This window comes from Perognathus longimembris, chromosome 21 (genome assembly GCF_023159225.1).
Source record: "Perognathus longimembris pacificus isolate PPM17 chromosome 21, ASM2315922v1, whole genome shotgun sequence".
Taxonomy (NCBI): Eukaryota; Metazoa; Chordata; class Mammalia; order Rodentia; family Heteromyidae; genus Perognathus; species Perognathus longimembris.
The window spans coordinates 45,144,254-45,162,251 of record NC_063181.1 but is presented as its reverse complement, the minus strand read 5'-3'; the positions used below and the strand labels follow the sequence as shown (position 1 = coordinate 45,162,251).

The following is a 17,998-nucleotide window of genomic DNA, read 5'->3' as shown; positions in this document are numbered from 1 at the left end:
TAGGTATTTTGTTTCAGTGACAGAAAAGCAAACTACTGAATAGGCTGTGGTTTGGTGTGCTGAACACTGACTGATGAGCTCTGATAGCTCAGAGCAATGTCAAGGTGAGTGGACTGCTCAATGCGACCGAAGTGCTAGAGCTCAGCTGTACTGTCTTGGACAGCATGCCTCAGAGACAACATGGTTTTTATGTAACACAAGACAGGTCTGAAGAGGTGTGATGACACCTCTTCTACCTCACAGGATGTGGTAATCATACAGAAGTCCTAGGCTGCCAAATGGGTATAATATTGTTATTTTCATGGAGATTATGTTAGATTTATGAATTTTAAACATCCTTAATTTTTTTTAAAAAGCCATGTAAGTATGACGTGTGCTTTTGGTTTGCGAGGTACACATATACACACACATACACACATGGAATCATGTCATATTAAAGTTTATTTAAAAATACAGGGTTACATTACAAAGCATATTTTACAATTAAAGCATCTATATATTTTATTACAAATTCTAAAAAAGAACCCAACTTTCTTTTGTTTTTGTTTTTGGCCAGTCCTGGGGCTTGGACTCAGGGCTTGAGCACTGTCCCTGGCTTCTTTTTGCTCAAGGCTAGCACTCTACCACTTGAGCCACAGCGCCACCTCTGGCCTTTTCTACATATGTGGTACTGAGGAATCAAACCCAGGGCTTCATGTACAAGGCAAGCACTCTGGCCACTAGGCCATATTCTCAGCCCCAAAAGAACCCAACTTTATAAAAGGGAACATTGATTACCATTAAAACATTATCTACTAAAAACTCTTTATATTTGTATATATCCAATGTATGTGCCGGCTGTTACAGACACAGAATTTCTGTAGGGCTTAGGCCCTGTCAACCATTCTTATTAGGTGAATAATAACAAGCAAAGTAATCAAATAATGGGGGCATTGCTAGTGGACAAGCGAGTGTAGACTGAAGAAATCCACCCTATTGGCAACACAAAGCTTGTTTCCAGCTGTGTCATAGCCACAGTTTGTGGCTTGAGGCTTCCTATCCCTACAGAGGAAATGAAGCAAGCAGGCCCTACTGTGTGGCTTCTAAGAAGCAGCCGCCTTTCCATAGCTGGAGATGTTCCTTGGCCCTTCTCATGTCGACATACTCATGGGTTGTGTGGAGTGGAGATTTAGGAACTCCAGATGACCTCACTTTCATTGGAAGGTTTTACTTCATACCCTAGCCCAGCATTTTAAGAATACACCAATGGGTAAAGATGGGGTGCTCAGTGTTGTAAGCTGCCTGACTCTGGAACCAGACTGGGGTGCTAGTCATGATATCCACTGTCAGTGGTCAGAGCAGGTTCTTTATCGCTCAGCAACTGAGGCAGTGGCTTCATCCATAATGAATAATAGCCAAGTAGAGTGCTCCCTGGATGTAGTGTTGCCGTGTGTGTGTGTGTGTGTGTGTGTGTGTGTGTGTGTGTTACTACTGGGGTTTGAACTCAGGGCCTTATACTCTCACTTAGCTTTTTTGCTCAAGGTTAGTGCTCTACCACTTGTGCCACAGCTCCATTTCTGGCTTTTTGCTGGGTAGAGACAAGAGTCTGACAGACTTTTCTGCCCAGGCTTGCTTTGAATGAACTATGATTCTCAGATCTCAGCTTCCAGAGTAGCAAGGATTATAGGTATGAGCCACCAGTGCCTGACTACTAAGTAAATGTAGCCATAACAAAATTCATCTGAAATCAATAGACTAAACTGATAAACAATGACAAATACTAGAAAAACCAAAGTCCAAACCAACAACTACAGTAACACATGACACCTCACAAAATCAAGAAACCAGAAAGCTATTTTTAAGTGTTTAAATATAATTATATAAGAAAAAAATCAGGCTGGGAATATGGCCTAGTGGCAAGAGTGCTTGCCTCGTATACATGAAGCTCTGGGTTCGATTCCCCAGCACCACATGTATAGAAAACAGTCAGAAGTGGCACACCATGGCTCAAGTGGCCGAGTGCTAGCCTTGAGCAAAAAGAAGCCAGGGACAGTGCTCAGGCCCTGAGTTCAAGCCCCAGGACTGGCCAAAAAAAGAAAAAATCAGCTAAATACAAAGATAATATTTTCACATCTATATGACAAAAAATTATCATTGCTGCCACTATTTACTATAGAAATGTCAGCATTTTCCCCTTGATACATAAGAAAATGTAAGAGAATTTCATGAAGTAGATAATATATAGAAAAAGGAACTGTTTGGCATTAGCAAAAAAGGATAGTCAACTTCCCTCATCCCACCCCAAATCACCACACCAATTATGTGAAGTTTAATAGTTCATGATGTACCTCTAACTTCATCTTTTAAAGTCCAAAAGAAAATTTATTTATTTGTGCTGGCCCTGGGTCTTAAATTCAGGACTTGGGTGCTATTCCTGAGCTTCTTTTGCTCAAAGCTAGTGACCTACCACTTGAGCCACAGCTCCCCTTCCTGCCTTTTGCTAGTTTGCTGGAGATTACAAGTTTCACGAACTTTCTTGCCCCAGCTGGTTTTGAACCATGATCCTTAGATCTCAGCTTCCTGAGCAGTCAGGATTATAGGTGTGAGCCACTATTGTCCTGGGAAGTTTTTATTTTAAGTCTGTTACTTGAATATTTCAGGAGTCATCACTGAGTAACTTTGAAAGTGATAGAGAGCTGGAATCTTAGTGCTACTCATTATCTGTTTTGTAATTTTGGAATATGACATGATTTAAAAAATGATAACAAAGCATTTACTTATAACACTGCTTTAATAGAAGTCACCATTAGTCACTATGAGTAGTGGAGGGCAATTACTTTTCTTTCTTTTCTAAGTATTCAAATCATTTTAGAAAATAGTTTGGTAAGAATGAATTCCACTTCAGTTCTTACTGAAAATTTCTTTTAAATCAACTACCTAAAAACAAGCAGGACTTGAAGAATATTTTCGCTAATACTTTTTCAAGAAGTAAAAAAATCTCATTAAAATTGAAAGCAGATAAATTCTTATCCTTTAAAAGGAAAGTAATTTGGGAACAGGTATTTTCTATCAACTGGGGTTGGTAATATATCAATGTTAGTTTCAATATTAGTTTTATATATCAACTGATACATATATAAAGTTACATTTTAGTTTTAGTTTTGTTGATTGTGTTTACCTTGAGGGAAATGTAACGATCCATATTTTAGTAAATATTAAAGGCTCTACTAAGTTTTTCTAAATAGATTTTAGGCTTGAGTGTACATAGCTATCTCCATAAATGTAAGGTTGGCATTGCCTTTATATGGTAATTCACAAATTCTTCTTCAGAGAATGCTATTACAAGAACCTTGCATGGAAACTGACTCGTGTCAAAAAAGAAAAGTACTATAAGCTTTTTATTCAATCATAACTAAAAGAGTGTATATACATTAAAAAAATTCTGGCGCACACTCTGTACTGGGGCTTGGACACAGGCCCTGGATGACGTCTTTTAGCTTTTTCTCTTAGAGTTATGGTGCTTTACTACTTGAACCACAGTTCTACTTTCAGATTTTTGATGGTTAACTAGTTGGAGACAAGAGTCTTTTCTGCTTAGACCGGCTTTGAGCCATGATCCTCAGGTCTCAGCCTTTTGAGTAGCTAGGATTACACATGTGAGCCATGGGTGCTTCCTGCTTCTTTTTTTTTTAATCAGAATACATTAATTGTACAAAGGGGTTCCACTGTAATATTTTTATACATCATTCTAAGGGGTTTCATTAATTTATTTGGAGAGGATTCTACATTTGATGGATAATCAAATCTATATAAAACATTTTGGTGAACCTAAAAAAAAGTAAAAACAATATTTTGTTCAAAGGGTTATAAATTCAAATATAGGAACAAAAAGGGGGAAAAGAGCTGAAATAATACTGGCTTTTACTAATAAGCACACCTCAGGACAGGTGTTCACAAAGAGGTACAACAGAAACAAGTCAACAGGAATATCCCAAGGTTCCTACCCTTACTCCATTCAGATTACAAAGCACCTATTTCAATATATTAGAGTTCAGTGATTTAATATTAGAAACATGATAAATACTTCTTTACAGACTCTACAGAAAATATAAAATTGTTGTATATTTTAAAATAGTTTAAAACCTAACATATCTACCCATATAAAATATTAATTTTTTCCACAACAGTGGGTTTTCATTCACATAACAATATAACAACCAAAGCCAATTTACTTATACATTGACATCTAAAGATACACACTGGCACACACAAAATATACACTCACCCATAACATATATGTAAATGTGCTTATATACATACAAACACACATCTGTTTTGAGTTGATACAGAAACTAAGGCATGATCACTGACAGAGCCTTTCTCCATAGATATTTATGTTTGTGAAGCATTGGTAAAAAATATTTAACTACACTCTGCTCCTAACTGGACACAGTAGGCACAACAGTTTTAACTATCACATTCTAAGTAAACTTCTTGATTTTGTTACAAGAAAAGTTTTAAATATTGCTCACATTTCTCATGTGAATAGCCTATTCTAGATTGATTATAGACAAAAGGGATTCTCAGTGTACTGCTGTAACTAAGGATTTATGATCATGCTCACAGTCCTTATACAAATATACCACCCCTGGCTTACTCAACACCTCTTTTCCAGTGAAACATGCAATCAGATAAGAGAATTTTGGGCTTCAGATTTTACCATGTGCACCCTGGAATCATGGAATGTCAGAAATGAGCTCTATGTTAGGGATGCTACTCTACCAGTAGCCAGAGACTCTGGCTTTCTGCCTATTTTTTTTTTTGATACTTAGTTACAAAAACAATTGCAACTTGCTTTTTAGTGGCACCAAGAAGATAAATAATTGTTTAGAAGAACTGCCAGAGAACACATGTTTTCTTTGCCTTTGGATCATACAGGTCAACCTGCATGTTTGGTGACATTCACCATGCAATTCTGGGAGTGTCACCCACATGTATCTAGCTAGCCTCCAGTGTCATCTAATCATTTATTTGTACAAAAATTAACTCATGAGGGGCCAAACAGACGAAAGACAAATAATCCACCATCAGAAAACACTCTGAAGTAAAACATAGCAGAGGATCTATATATAAAAACATAGTCACATATAAATGTTACTATTTCTATAGCTTTAATTTGATTTAATTATATTAGCTTGAAGTAATAATGTTCTTAAGCAAAGTATTTTTCTACTCAGTCATGCAATATTATAGAGTATCAGAGCTTTTATTAATAGACAAGTGTGGTCATTTAGAAGCAAATAAAGTAAAAAGTGCTAAATGTCATAAGGGTGAGGTAACCCTATATACTTGGGCCAATTTATTAATATTAATATTAATTTGGCACTTTATTATTTGAATAAGGAATTTTCCCATACATTCCTCCATCTTTTCCTCTTCTGCATGTTATGAAGGTAGAATTTGCTACTTCATCCCTTCACATCTAGAATAAGGCAAAATACAGACACAAAGGAGTGAATTCTGTGTGGTGAGGTTAAAAAAGCTAACTTGTGCTTAAGTGTTAAGTAATGGAAAAAGTATGATTCATTCTACCAGTTGTGCAAGTTGTGAGATTCTACTGGCTTATTATAAATAACTTTTTTTTTTTTTTTTTGCCAGTCCTGTGCTTGATTGAACTCAGGGCCTGGGTGCTGCTCCTGAGCTTCTTTTTGTTTGGATTCTTTTTTTTTTTTTTTGCCAGTTCTGGAGCTTGAACTCAGGGCCTGAGCACTGTCCCTGACTTCTTTTTGCTCATGGCTAGCACTCTACTATGTGAGCCATAGTTCCACTTCCAGCCGTTTTGGTAATCTGTTGGAGTCTCATGGACTTTCCTGCCCAGACTTGCTTTGAATTTTGATCCTCAGATCTCAGTACCTAGGATTATAGGCATAAGCCACCAACACCTGGCCTGACTTTTTTTTTTAACGTGAAATCTAGTGTCTCCTTGTCCAAGAATATGTCTAACTTTTCAAGTATATCAATGTCACAACCATCTACACTTGCTTTTGGATCATAGGAACCACCTTGGCACTCTAGATAGCCAGCCGCAGGGTCCTAGGAAATCCCAGTACTCCTCTTCAGTCACTGGCTGGAAAAGGGAGCCGTAGAACTCACAGCAGCAGAGGCTGTTAGTCTCGTAGACAAGAGTTAGTTACCAGGGGTGCTATAGGGTAGAGTACAGGTGACCTCTACTCCGTTGTAGTACAGGAGAAACAAATGCTCCTACTGGCTAAGTTTTAGTAAACAGTCATGTCCAATAGAGGAAAAGATATACTAAGGCCACTGCTGGCATTTATAACTTAAAGAAAGGCTCATTTCTACTTCCTTCCTCTCACCCTTGACAAATTACAGATCCCATGATGGATGACTACATTTCTGGCTTGTCAAAATTAAAAGGCAAGTGAGCCTAATAGAGAAAAGCAACCATTGTCCAGTCACACAGGACATATGCAGAACACTTTTCCATTCAGTGATTTCCTTCTATTTTAATATGTGCAGCACATGCCACCCATTATGACAACACTGGAATAAGGTTACACAATAATAGTAAAACAACTAGCTTTGTAACATTCAAGTTCCCAAGCATACGCATACTCTCTCTCTCTCTCTCTCTCTCTCTCTCTTTCATACTATTTGGGGATATTTATCACTGAGGGAGAACTGGGAGGTTCCCCTGGGCATATAATTCACCATCTAAGGACATGTGGTCCAAACAAAAAAGTATAAATTAGGGTGAACTATGCATGCAGCAACCCACTGACAATGAACCCTGATGACAACCTCCTCTCAGAGTTCACTCAGCGTGGGCAATGTAAGACTAGATCAGATCGGTTCTTGCACGCATTAGCATTCGCTTGTCTTTTCATGAAATATGAAAGGTAAACTGAGATTTCGTTGGTGGTGGTCACTTGCTCGAATGGCAGACTTTTCTTCTGTTGCTGCATTAATGTTGTCTACATAAGCATCGTCATCATCATCTTCATCACTTGGGTTACCTTCCAGGCTGTGTCTAATGCCATAAGCAAAATAAATCAGGAAACCTTTGTAGAGAGGGGGGAAAAATTCTTGTCAGAAAATAAGAAACTATTTGAAACAAGATTTTCTTTTTCTTTTGGTTGGCTAACTAGAGATACAAGCCTTATAGACTTCCCTACCTGGACTGGCTTTGAACTGTGATCCTCAAATCTCAAGTCTCTTGAGTAGCTAGGATTATAGGCATGAGCCACCAGTGGCCAGCTGATACAGAATTTAATAGGAAAAAAAATCTTACGTTACCAAAGTCAAACCAAGTGACATGCATGTCCTACACAAGTGGTGCATTATCAGAATCAAGGTGAGGTATTTTGAAAAGCATAGTCTATGTTAATGAAGGGGACAGGGACCTGATTTCTACCTGTCATTATCACTAGGAGAGGACAAAAAGCAACTGTGCAAAGCAACTGTCACTAACAGTCCGGCTCACTGGGAAGCCAGGAGACAATGTTTTAAGAAGATAGTTATCTCAGACGATAATTAATTGTCATAGTCATTTTGCCATGTTAAGTTAGCTTTATTTCATGCAGAACTAGGTGAAAATTTTGAGTTTACAGGAAATGACTTTTCTCTGGGCACTTCATTCCTCACCTGTGAGAAAACAGAACCTGTGTGGTTCTCCAAAGGTTACTGGGAGATTTGAATTAAAAATGGTAGCTTAGAAGCTGGGAGATGGAGCTCAGTGTAAGATCCTGGGTTGGATTAAAAAAAACAAAAAAATTCAAAAAAAAAAAGGTATCTAAAACATCTAGAAAAGTGTTTACATGTAATATAAACTGTGATAGAAACTGGGGGGAAAAAAAGCCTTTATTTCCAGAAATAGGAAGAGAAAGTTAAATGCATTAAAAGACCTACCAAGTGCCATCCAAATGCTGAACCTGACCCAGGTATCTGCACTTAGCTGGACCATCAGGTAAACGTTCACCAGGATGCTCAATGCTGGCAAAAATGGTAAACATGGAACCTGAGGAGGGAAAACACATTTTGAACACATTCATCATCTGAATGTATATTTCCCCAAGAGGGCAGGAATTTTTCACATACATAATACCATATTGCATCAATTATCTTGTATCTCACAAAAAGGACAACTTGAATAATACCATTCTTCTAGAAACTGCTTGGTAGGAGAATATAACTCAAATTATTTGTTGATGCTCAAGAAGCAACAGATGCATTGAACCTGTGAGTACCAGGATACAGTTGAGCTTGGGGTTCAATTAATCTAGGATTTGCTCATCTAGTTCAGATAATAATGAGATACTTCTGGAAATCTAGATCATAGATATATCCTATACAGATATATACTGTCAGGAAGCACTGGCCGGCTGTTAGTTCTCATGGGACAGGGCAACAGGACAGTTTAACTGCTAGTGGAAGGGGGATTAGTGGAGAAGTATTCAAATTCATTCTCTTTCCCAGTCTCCATCCTTCCATGGTTCCTTTCTTTCCTTTTCTGTTTTGAGGTATTGGGGTCTGAATTTGGGGCACAGCAGGGACTGCTCCTAGAATATGGTGGTCAAAAGGAAGCTGTCAACGTTTTCACAGTCTTATTCATTGGTTAACACTGTTAGGGTCTCTCTCTTAAAGAACATCTCAGAAAACTAACACACAGAACTATATACATATATACACATATATATATTATATTATGTATACAGTATTTAGATTTCTAATTTTCATTCTGTTTACCATGAAGGCTACTTTTTGCTGATTCTGTGGCTGCCTCCAAAGCATGAGGACGATGGTGATACAGAGAACAAGCAGTAGTACGAGAAGAACAAGACTCCAGGCCTCTAGCCGGGCAATCGCCTGGACTCCATAAGTGGTCAGAATACTCAGGCCCAACACGAGAAATGCTGCGAAGGCAGGAGGTACAGAAGTCAGAGTCACCACACACACTTCCCTCGGCTTCCTCAGCTCTAATGGGCTAGCATGAAACAAGTTCTAGTTCATACCTATTTTGCTAAAACTGAACTCTTTGTCTTTTGTTTTCATTATGAAGAGACAGCCCATTCCACTGACTTAATAAACACTTCCTGTGTTTTTAGATGTCAACCACCCCACACCTGCTCTCACTGCATCGTGTCTCTGGGTTCTCACCTGCCACTCTCAAACTATCAAACAGGCTGACAGGACATTGTTGGAAGTGGAAAACTCCTGTTGTTCTTCAAATGAGAAATGGCAAGTCTGTTTATTTAAAATACCAATTGCTAATGAGGACAAACATTATATGATCTTCACCTTGTCTCCATATTTTAGGCAATGACATCACACTTCCTTTGTAGTTGAGGGCCACCTTCCTGCTCTCAGAGAAAAGTGCCCTTCCACAGCTTACCATAAAACATTATACCATAAAACTCCTTGAAGGCAACCACCAACCGTCTTAATGTCCCATGTCCCCAGAAGAACGGCTGGCACACAGATGGTGCTCTATAAATGTCCTGGATATATTCTCTTTGATGAGCAAAGAAGGGTTTCCTATGTATTTCCCAATCCCATCGGGTTCCAGTACCAGGTGCACCTAACTCAATTCTTTCATAAAGAGAGCATCTTAACAACTAACAAAGCATACCAATTTGTACTTCTGCTTCATCTTATTGTTGAGAAGTTCTTCCTTTCTTCTCCAATGATCAAGATATGATAAATTTGTCTCAATAGTATAAACATGATCTGAACTATTATTGTGTCTGTAGGCATAAGTCTAGTTATGATCTGGGTTTCCCGCTAGCATATTGTAGGGGCTTTTTGTCTTCTTCTGTTGACATTAAACTGGCTCCACCTACACACATCTGTTGGGTCTTTCAAATATCCACAGCAAAGAAGACTTACCCAGAAATCCCACCAGAAAGCTCACGAGTGAAGCTGACTGTGGCGTAGGCAGGGCTGAGGGGTTGAGGAGGGCTCTCAGGTGGAAGCCCTGATCTTGCAGCATGGTGACCTGGGAGTCACTTTTTGAAGCTGCACTGTCACATGGTCCCGGGCCTTCTTTTTCAGGGGAGTATTTAGGTTGCTCATAACATAAACCAGGCTGGTACCTAGGGCAAATAAAAATCTATGTCTTATTTCCATGTAAGCTCTTGGCCCAAATGAAACAGGCATGCTACAACATCACACTGTGTCCAATCTTACAGTTCTAGTCCCAAAGTATGCCGAGCCAGGTGACAACCCTTTTCTATAAACCATCTGTAGCTGCTCTACCACTTGACTAGAAAGTTACATTAAAAAAATCTAAAGTTAAAAACTACCACCTATTAAATTTTAAGGTGAGGCAACTATGAAATAGGATGATTATTTCTGAAACTATCTATGCCCTCAAAGAAAATGCAAGTCCCGAAGGTGGTACAGACACACTGGTTAACCATCAGCTACAGAATAACATCCTCTCTCTCTGGGTTGGGATTCAACAGCTTCACCATAGCCTGCTTTCCTGCCTCCTTTCCCTCAGACTTCTAGCCCAATTCTTCCAGCTCAATGCAGACAAGATTCATCAAGTCATTCTGCTACCTCTTTCCCACACACACGGCATTCCTCCTCTTTAGCTTACAGGAATTCTTCCAGCTGGTGCACTATTACATCAGCTTGCTTTACCCTCTACTATCTACTCCAATCTCCCCAACTGTGGCGGCTTCTACTGAGAAGCTATTGCTTATTTTACAAAGTAACACTTTCCTTCCATATAAAGAAACAGGTTCACACAAAAGAACACAGAAGGAAACTAAAATCCCCCATAACACCACTTCTCAGAATTCAACACTATTCACATTATGGTAATATTTCACCCAGATGTGTATATGTATGCATAGATGTTTCTTCTTTATAAAAGTGTGTTATTTATAAAAGTTTATGATATTTAAATAAGCTCAAAATGCTACCTATAGTTTTATATCCTGAAATGGGCATATTTATCTGTATGAATATAATTTTATTTGTTGCAGAAAGAACTAAATATTTCTCTTAGTATTCTCCTAAATAAATAAACTACTATCCTAAATAGATAACTATTTCTCTAATTAATTCCACAAAGATTCTTATATCTGTGTGTGTCTCTTTCATTTCATCTTCAGGGTAAAGGCTTAGTACTAAAATACTGGGATATATGGTATAGTATCTTAATTCTCTATGTATTATAAAAATTGTTACTCACAAATTGGGGTAATCAGTAATGATTAAATTATGCTTTTTTTTTTTTTTTTTGCTAAAGGCCCTATCTTCTTCTTATACTTCATATGGGTGTTTTTTAATGCGTAGGGCCTCTCACCTTGCTGACACTGCTAGCTCCTTGAAAGGAAGGATGGCGAGCCTTCTTTTCTTTATTTCCTGTGCCTCACTTGGCCCACCCCTCCTCTTCAGAACCACTGGCAACTCACCGAAGGATGAGCACGCAGGCTGCAACCAGAGAATAAGCCATGAGGGTTCCTATAGACATCATGTCCACCAGTGCCTTCAGGTCGAAAAGAAATGCCATCACAGCTTTTGAGGGGGAAAAGGAAAAAAAATAAATAAAGCCAAGGGCCTCTGAAAATATCTTATAGACCAGAATTAATCACTTCCAAGTCAGAGACAACTGACTCACATTTTCAGTTTTGGTACCAACGACAAATTATATTATACAAAGAATATCTCTCCTAAGTTTTTAAGCTATTCTTTAAGTTGTATAACTGCTAGCAAGATTCCCAAAACCTTTTGCTTTCTAGCAAGCACAAAATACATCTATTTTGATTGCTTAAAACATATCTGGCCAAAGAATAAAAATGTGACTTGACAAAATACTATCCTTTGATGTTTTAGAAGAAAATGTTAGAAAACTGTGGCTGCTCACTTTCTGAAATCATAAAAAGTTTCAGTTTTTATTACAGAAGGCATATAATCATTTTAATTTTCATTTACATTGTGATAATCACATACCACTCAAATCTTTTTTATGCTTGTGTTGGGGCTGTCCCTAAGCTTTTGTGCTTAAGATTAGTGCTCTACCATTTGAGCCACTGGTCCACTTCCAGCCTTTTGGTGGTTATTTGGAGATAAGAGTCTCACAGATTTTATATTAAATTATTGAAACTTTGGATGCTTTGTAAACATTATGAAGTCAAATAAGGTATGTAGGAGAAGAAAAAGGATCAATTATTTAGATAAGCTATCTCACCTCCATTTAAAAGAAAGTGTGAGAGTAAAAATAAATAAATAAAAGGAACATTTAAAAGTATTCTATTTAATTATTTTTTTAATTATCAATTTCAATCTTCTTATGCTGTGAAATGACACCATTCTTCAATGAAGGAGAAGGTTAAATTATTTATAACCTTCTAAAATCTCTGAATGCAAAGTAGAATATCACTGGGAATTTTATTTTTTATTTATTTACTTATTTATTTATTTTTGCCAGTCCTGGGGCTTGGGCCTGAGCACTGTCCCTGGCTTCTTTTTGCTCAAGGCTAGCACTCTGCCACTTGAGCCACAACGCCACTTCTGGCCATTTTCTACATATGTGGTGCTGGGGATTTGAACCCAGGGCTTCATGTATACGGGGCAAGCACTCTTGCCACTAGGCCATATTCCCAGCCCTACTGGGAATTTTTTAACTGGAAAAAGGAAAGGGCTCTAGGGATTAAATATGTTATTCATATCATATTTATGATATGAGCTATTTTTGATGTCACAATACACTGAAATAATAATATGAGTTTTAGATCATCTGGTACAATCTTCATCTTATGGGGACAGAAATATAAGTAAGAGAAAACAAGTTGTTTAACCCTCCAAGACACATCTCATTGAGTGTTAGGCTTATTAGAAAATGTCTGCAAAGTAAGGATGTTTAAGCAAATATTTTCTCGCCTTGAAAAGAATTCCATTTCTTATTTAATTGAAGTACTTTCTAAATTAATTTCCTACCATCTTAAAGCCTCAACAAAATTAGCATTTTGGTTTGAATTTCTATGTGAAGACTGGGTCTTTTTGTGAATGGACAAAGCTTGCTAAGCTCTTTCCTTTGCTTGCTTTCTATAGCAGTACCTTTTAAGACCATTCTTAAAAATTGATAGAATCTCTGGCACTTCATATAGATGTTAAGATATGCCAGAATGCAGTCAGTCTGGATTTCATAACTATAACATACATAGCCAATTTGGACTAGGTTCCTAAAGGCTTGAGAGGATCTAAGTCTATGTCTGAGATACCTGCAGTGCCCAATAAGGAAAGATGCCCACCACTCTGAGCATCATGGTCATGACATTATAAGTTATCTCGTTACAAAAAATTTCATATTGGATAAGAATGGGTCAAGTTTAGCTATTTAAAAATTCTAGAGTTGTTAGTTCCAAATTAGTACTTCAAAAATTAAACTATAATTATTCAAGTAATATTTCCTGAGCTCAATCATCATCAGAAAAGTGATACCTGGTATGTATTGAAGAATCATTACAACCCTTCATGTATTTGCTAGAAGCCCAAATAATTATAATAGAAAATCCCACAGGATTTAAGAATGAATTTCAGTATGTTACCTTCACCATAATTGTCAGATGTTAAAGCCAATACTTATAATTTTTCCATGATTGTGTTCTTAACTTACATGCAGAGCATGCAGAACCTTTGTGTAAGCCCATGCATGCACACCGAATGTTCCAGTCCAATGAGGAAGCCTATGTTTGTAAAGCTTACCAGCAATGACCCCAGCAGTCAGCGTGGCAGCAACGGGGGACTGCCTCTTACTCACTCTGGCAAGAAATCTAAACAGTAAGCCATCCCGAGCCATGGCAAACAGAATTCGGGGTAAAGGAAACATAGAGCCCAGAAGACTAGAACAGAAAAATTCATAATCCACAGGTGAGTTATTTTAAATAGTACCCTAAAAAGCTATCTATACAGGTAAAGACTGGACACATGCAGAACCAATGTTCACAATAGGAAACAGTCACAAAGAAGTTATCACACAATGTCAATCACAAAAGACAACCATCTACCTTGTTACTTTTTTTTCCCAGAGTCCTTGATGGAAAAAAAAAAAATCCCCCTTTTCTTAATAAAAGTCAACTCTCTCTCACCTGCCACTGCACCGGATGATAAAGTAGCAATTACTGGTGTCTTCGTTTTGGAATTGATTTGAGCTAGACATTTGAAAAGCAACCCATCCTCCGCCATAGCATAGATTACCCGAGGCATTGGGAAAATGGATCCAAGAAGACTGAATAAAAAGCAAAGACATGCAGTATGGCAAACGCATTCATGCAGGATCACACCCAGAATCAAAATAAGTAATTATATAAAACTCAACACAGGAGCTGTGATTGTGAAGTCACATTATTTTAAAAATGCACTATGAATGGACATTTTACTCCTGCCAATACTGACTATTAATTGTATTGCAGATATTTGCCCAACTGAATTATCAGAGAAAAAACAATATTACACACCATTTCAATTACTGAATTAAAACACAGTAATTAAACTTTGTAAAGAGCCAAACCAATATCATTAAGACATTTTAGTGGCAATAAGTCAGTAAATTAAGTTCATAAATTAATACATAATTAAAGAAAGGAAGCAATTTTATCAGTTATTTCATTTTTCAACAAGTGTATTTTTATACTGCCATTATTTTGTTACATAGATTGATGATCAACTTATTAATAATTCCCACTATTGTAAGATAACCATGGCAGAGAAAAGGTTAAGAAATCAACTTACTATAAATTTAGAATGGGGAAGTGGCCACAATGAAATATTAGTAAGAGTGAAGTTTAGCAAAACCATTTTTCTGTAAAACGTTTTAAATTACTGTGTTCACTAACTGTATCTTTTTATATATGAGTAAGCTGTGAGAAATAACTACTTAAGAGAAAATAAATAGCATATTTTAAAGTCCAGTTTCTTTAGCTAATAAAGCTGAGGTGAAGCTGGCCAATGGCAAATTTTTATGTACCCCTTCTGAAAACAAGGTGGCAGTTAAAACTTACAAACTACTTATATCCTAATGACCATTCGATGCCTAAGAAACCTATGGGGATGATTTCTAACAGCCACTTGATAATATCTTGACTAGAAAATCAGTCTAGGTGAATGAATGACATTGAAAGGTTTCTTAAATTTCAGACAGAAAATGCATTTCAAGTTAAAATATTAGTGATCAAGGAAATAAATTTTCTCTTTGTGAGACTATTCTACCATGCAGTGGGGTTCAAAACTAAAATAAAATGTCTTACTTATGATCATGCATAAATTGGAGATATGAGTAGTTCATATTTCTGAGCTATAGTCTCAATGTATTAAAACAAACAGCTACTAGAAATCTGAACACTGGAGACTTTTCATATAAACATGTTATGAATTTCTATGTCTAATGTGAAAATAATACTTTGTTTCTAGAATGTTCACTTTTATTGGTGCTGAAAATAATGTCTCAATGGTTCACAATAAAAAGTACCTTTGTATTTAAAAATGGCACAGCATACAGCTGTCATCTGTACAGATTCAGTATAAAGAACAGAAAATGTGATTCTGTACAGAATATGAAAACCGAGACTCAGATTGTCTGAAGCAATTTAAGTAACACCAAAACCATCTGAGAAACATACTAGCACAAGATCCCAAACTATTATGATGCATACATGATTGAATATATATTCATGCATAGTTGTTACATATACTCCCACTAAAGCTCAAACCATCATTATCTTGAAAAATCTGAGGCTTAACTGATGGAGAATTTTTTTTTTTTTCCAGTCCTAGGCCTTGGACCCTGTCAGGGCCTGAGCACTGTCCCTGGCTTCTTTTTGCTCAAGGCTAGCACTCTGCCACTTGAGCCACAGCGCCACTTCTGGCCGTTTTCTATATATGTGGTGCTAGGGAATCAAACCCAGGGCTTGCTTCATGTATGCAAGGCAAGCACTCTACCACTAGCCATATTCCTAGCCCCCTTGGAGAAAATTTTTTTTATCACTTCAGATTTTTACACAGCAGTTCTGGGAAAACAATTCAGTGAGAACATGGCTGTATAATATGTTCCTCATGTTAAGATATTTTTAGAATACAAAAGCAGAATTGTGGAAGGTGTTGTTGGAGATCAAGCCTTGCACATGCTAGACAAGCAGTCTACCACGGAGTTACACCCAGAGCCCACAAAAGCAATTTTTTTCAGACACTGTTACACTTCGTAGGAATCCAAATAGTTCCTGCTCAAAGACAATGCAGTATACCTTGTTGACAATGCACATAGGGAGCCTGCAGCAACCACGTACTTGGCAGGACCCCATCCAACATACTCAAATGCCACAGGAAGGGGACTTTTCTCATTGAGGAGGTAGTATGGCATCATAAGTGTCAAAGCTGCAGAGACCCCAAAATAGGCCATAAAGCAAACAAGTAAAGAAGTCACTATGCCAATAGGAATAGCTTTCTGGGGATTCCGAACTTCTTCACCTAAGGAAACATAAGCAAAAGATTTGCACATTTAATAAATCAAGACTAGGTAAAGAATTTAATGTGAATCAGTCTTCCTCTCCTCCTTGGTCATTCTACTTGACTCTAGTCCCTTCTGTTTCCTTAGCTGTCTCTATTTATTTTATGACATTTCTCTTCTCTTTTTGAAGTTCTTTTGCTATTAACATATGTATCCAATTCCCAGCAAGTCAGCTTCCCACATCACAGAAAAAAAGAAAAAAGACACATCAGCGCTCAAGTATTTGGCACCAGAAGAACAGTCTTAGTCCATCCAGAGAGTCAGTGACTGTTGTGATACCTTGTAGGCTCTCAAGACACCCAAGCTTCAGAAAAACTTACTTTGTGTATTTATGTGAAACTAGATTTCGGAAGAAACAGAATTCTTTGTCTCCTAATAAGACTGACATTTAAAGAACTCCAAACACACTCAATTATAAGGCTATGCAATGATAAGAAGCCAGTGAGACAGTAAAGAGTACTTCGTTGTTCTAGATAAAGAGAAAAGAACTGGATGTACTGTCTGAATAAAGACAATCTAAAAAGAAAGGCATCTGGAAGTGAGACCCTTGCAGACAGCTTAGAATAGCAGTTATAACTAGCATTTATCAAGTATTTGACCTCGAGCAAAGTATGTATCATATGTGTTTGTTATCCTAGGGAGCTTGGTAATCCCTGTACTGCTCTCCTGGTTTTGACAATATGAAAACCAAGACTCAGAGAGCCAAAGTATTTTTTTTTAATTAATATAGCTGGTATAACAAAAGGATTGGGAACTGCCACCTTTTTATCCCAACTTTTGTCCTCTGTCCTTGACTCTTTGCTGTCTCTCGATTCTGTGCTCCTGTGGCAAAGGGGAACACTTTTTTCTCATACTGTTCTTACCAGTTGTTGCAATGCAGTCAAACCCCACAAAGGCATAAAAGCAAGTCGCAGCACCAGCCAATGTTCCTGCAAAGCCATAAGGCATAAAGCCACCAGCTCCATAGATACTTGTCCCGTTTTCAGAAGGTGGCTCCCTGAGGAAGAGAGGGAACACACTGAAAGGCATTTTCCTAGAAACCTACTCCTTTTAGGGATTTGTCTCAAAGTATATCCTTACAAGACTATGGTGTTCATCAGCTTTTGCAAAATGATATACATAAAACAAACTATTTTCTCACTCTGTCTTAAGAGAATACAGGAGACAGAGTCCTTCAAATGACCCTCTGTGTTACCAACATCTACATAGAGGCTGATCAATAGCAAATACAGAAGGCCCAGAATCACTTTTTCTGGAATTCACATGCAGGCAGAATTTTGAGAATACAGTTTCCATATTCTGTGATAAGGTAAGAATTCCTAAAAGAATCCATTTTTGTGTGGCTCAAGTGGTGGAGTGTCTGCCTAGCAAGTATGAGGCACTGAGTTTTATCCTTAGACCCATAAGAAAAAAAGTCTTCTGGATACCAGCAGCTCACACCTGTCAACCTAGCTACTCAGGAGGCTGAGATCTGAGGACTACAGTTCA

The 17,998-nt window shown here is 37.6% G+C and overlaps 1 protein-coding gene across 6 annotated transcripts in view; it reads right to left on the bottom strand.

Moving 5' to 3' along the window:
• Positions 1-2,072: 2,072 nt before the first annotated feature.
• Positions 2,073-17,998, bottom strand: part of Slc7a2 (solute carrier family 7 member 2) — a 58,091-nt gene continuing 42,165 nt past the window's right edge. For 4 of the 6 annotated variants that reach the window (XM_048330393.1, XM_048330391.1, XM_048330392.1 and 1 more), the window contains 8 exons: positions 17,374-17,507; positions 16,248-16,470; positions 14,097-14,236; positions 11,421-11,523; positions 9,883-10,088; positions 8,743-8,909; positions 7,906-8,014; positions 5,838-7,058 (listed from right to left, as the gene is read on the bottom strand). In XM_048330393.1, coding sequence (XP_048186350.1) covers positions 6,862-7,058; positions 7,906-8,014; positions 8,743-8,909; positions 9,883-10,088; positions 11,421-11,523; positions 14,097-14,236; positions 16,248-16,470; positions 17,374-17,507 — 1,279 coding nt within the window. In that variant the 3' untranslated portion in view covers positions 5,838-6,861. Of the gene's footprint in view, positions 3,432-5,837; positions 7,059-7,905; positions 8,015-8,742; positions 8,910-9,882; positions 10,089-11,420; positions 11,524-13,713; positions 13,851-14,096; positions 14,237-16,247; positions 16,471-17,373; positions 17,508-17,998 lie in introns of those variants that run through there. The other 2 variants (XR_007208522.1, XM_048330394.1) reach the window with 2 other exon arrangements.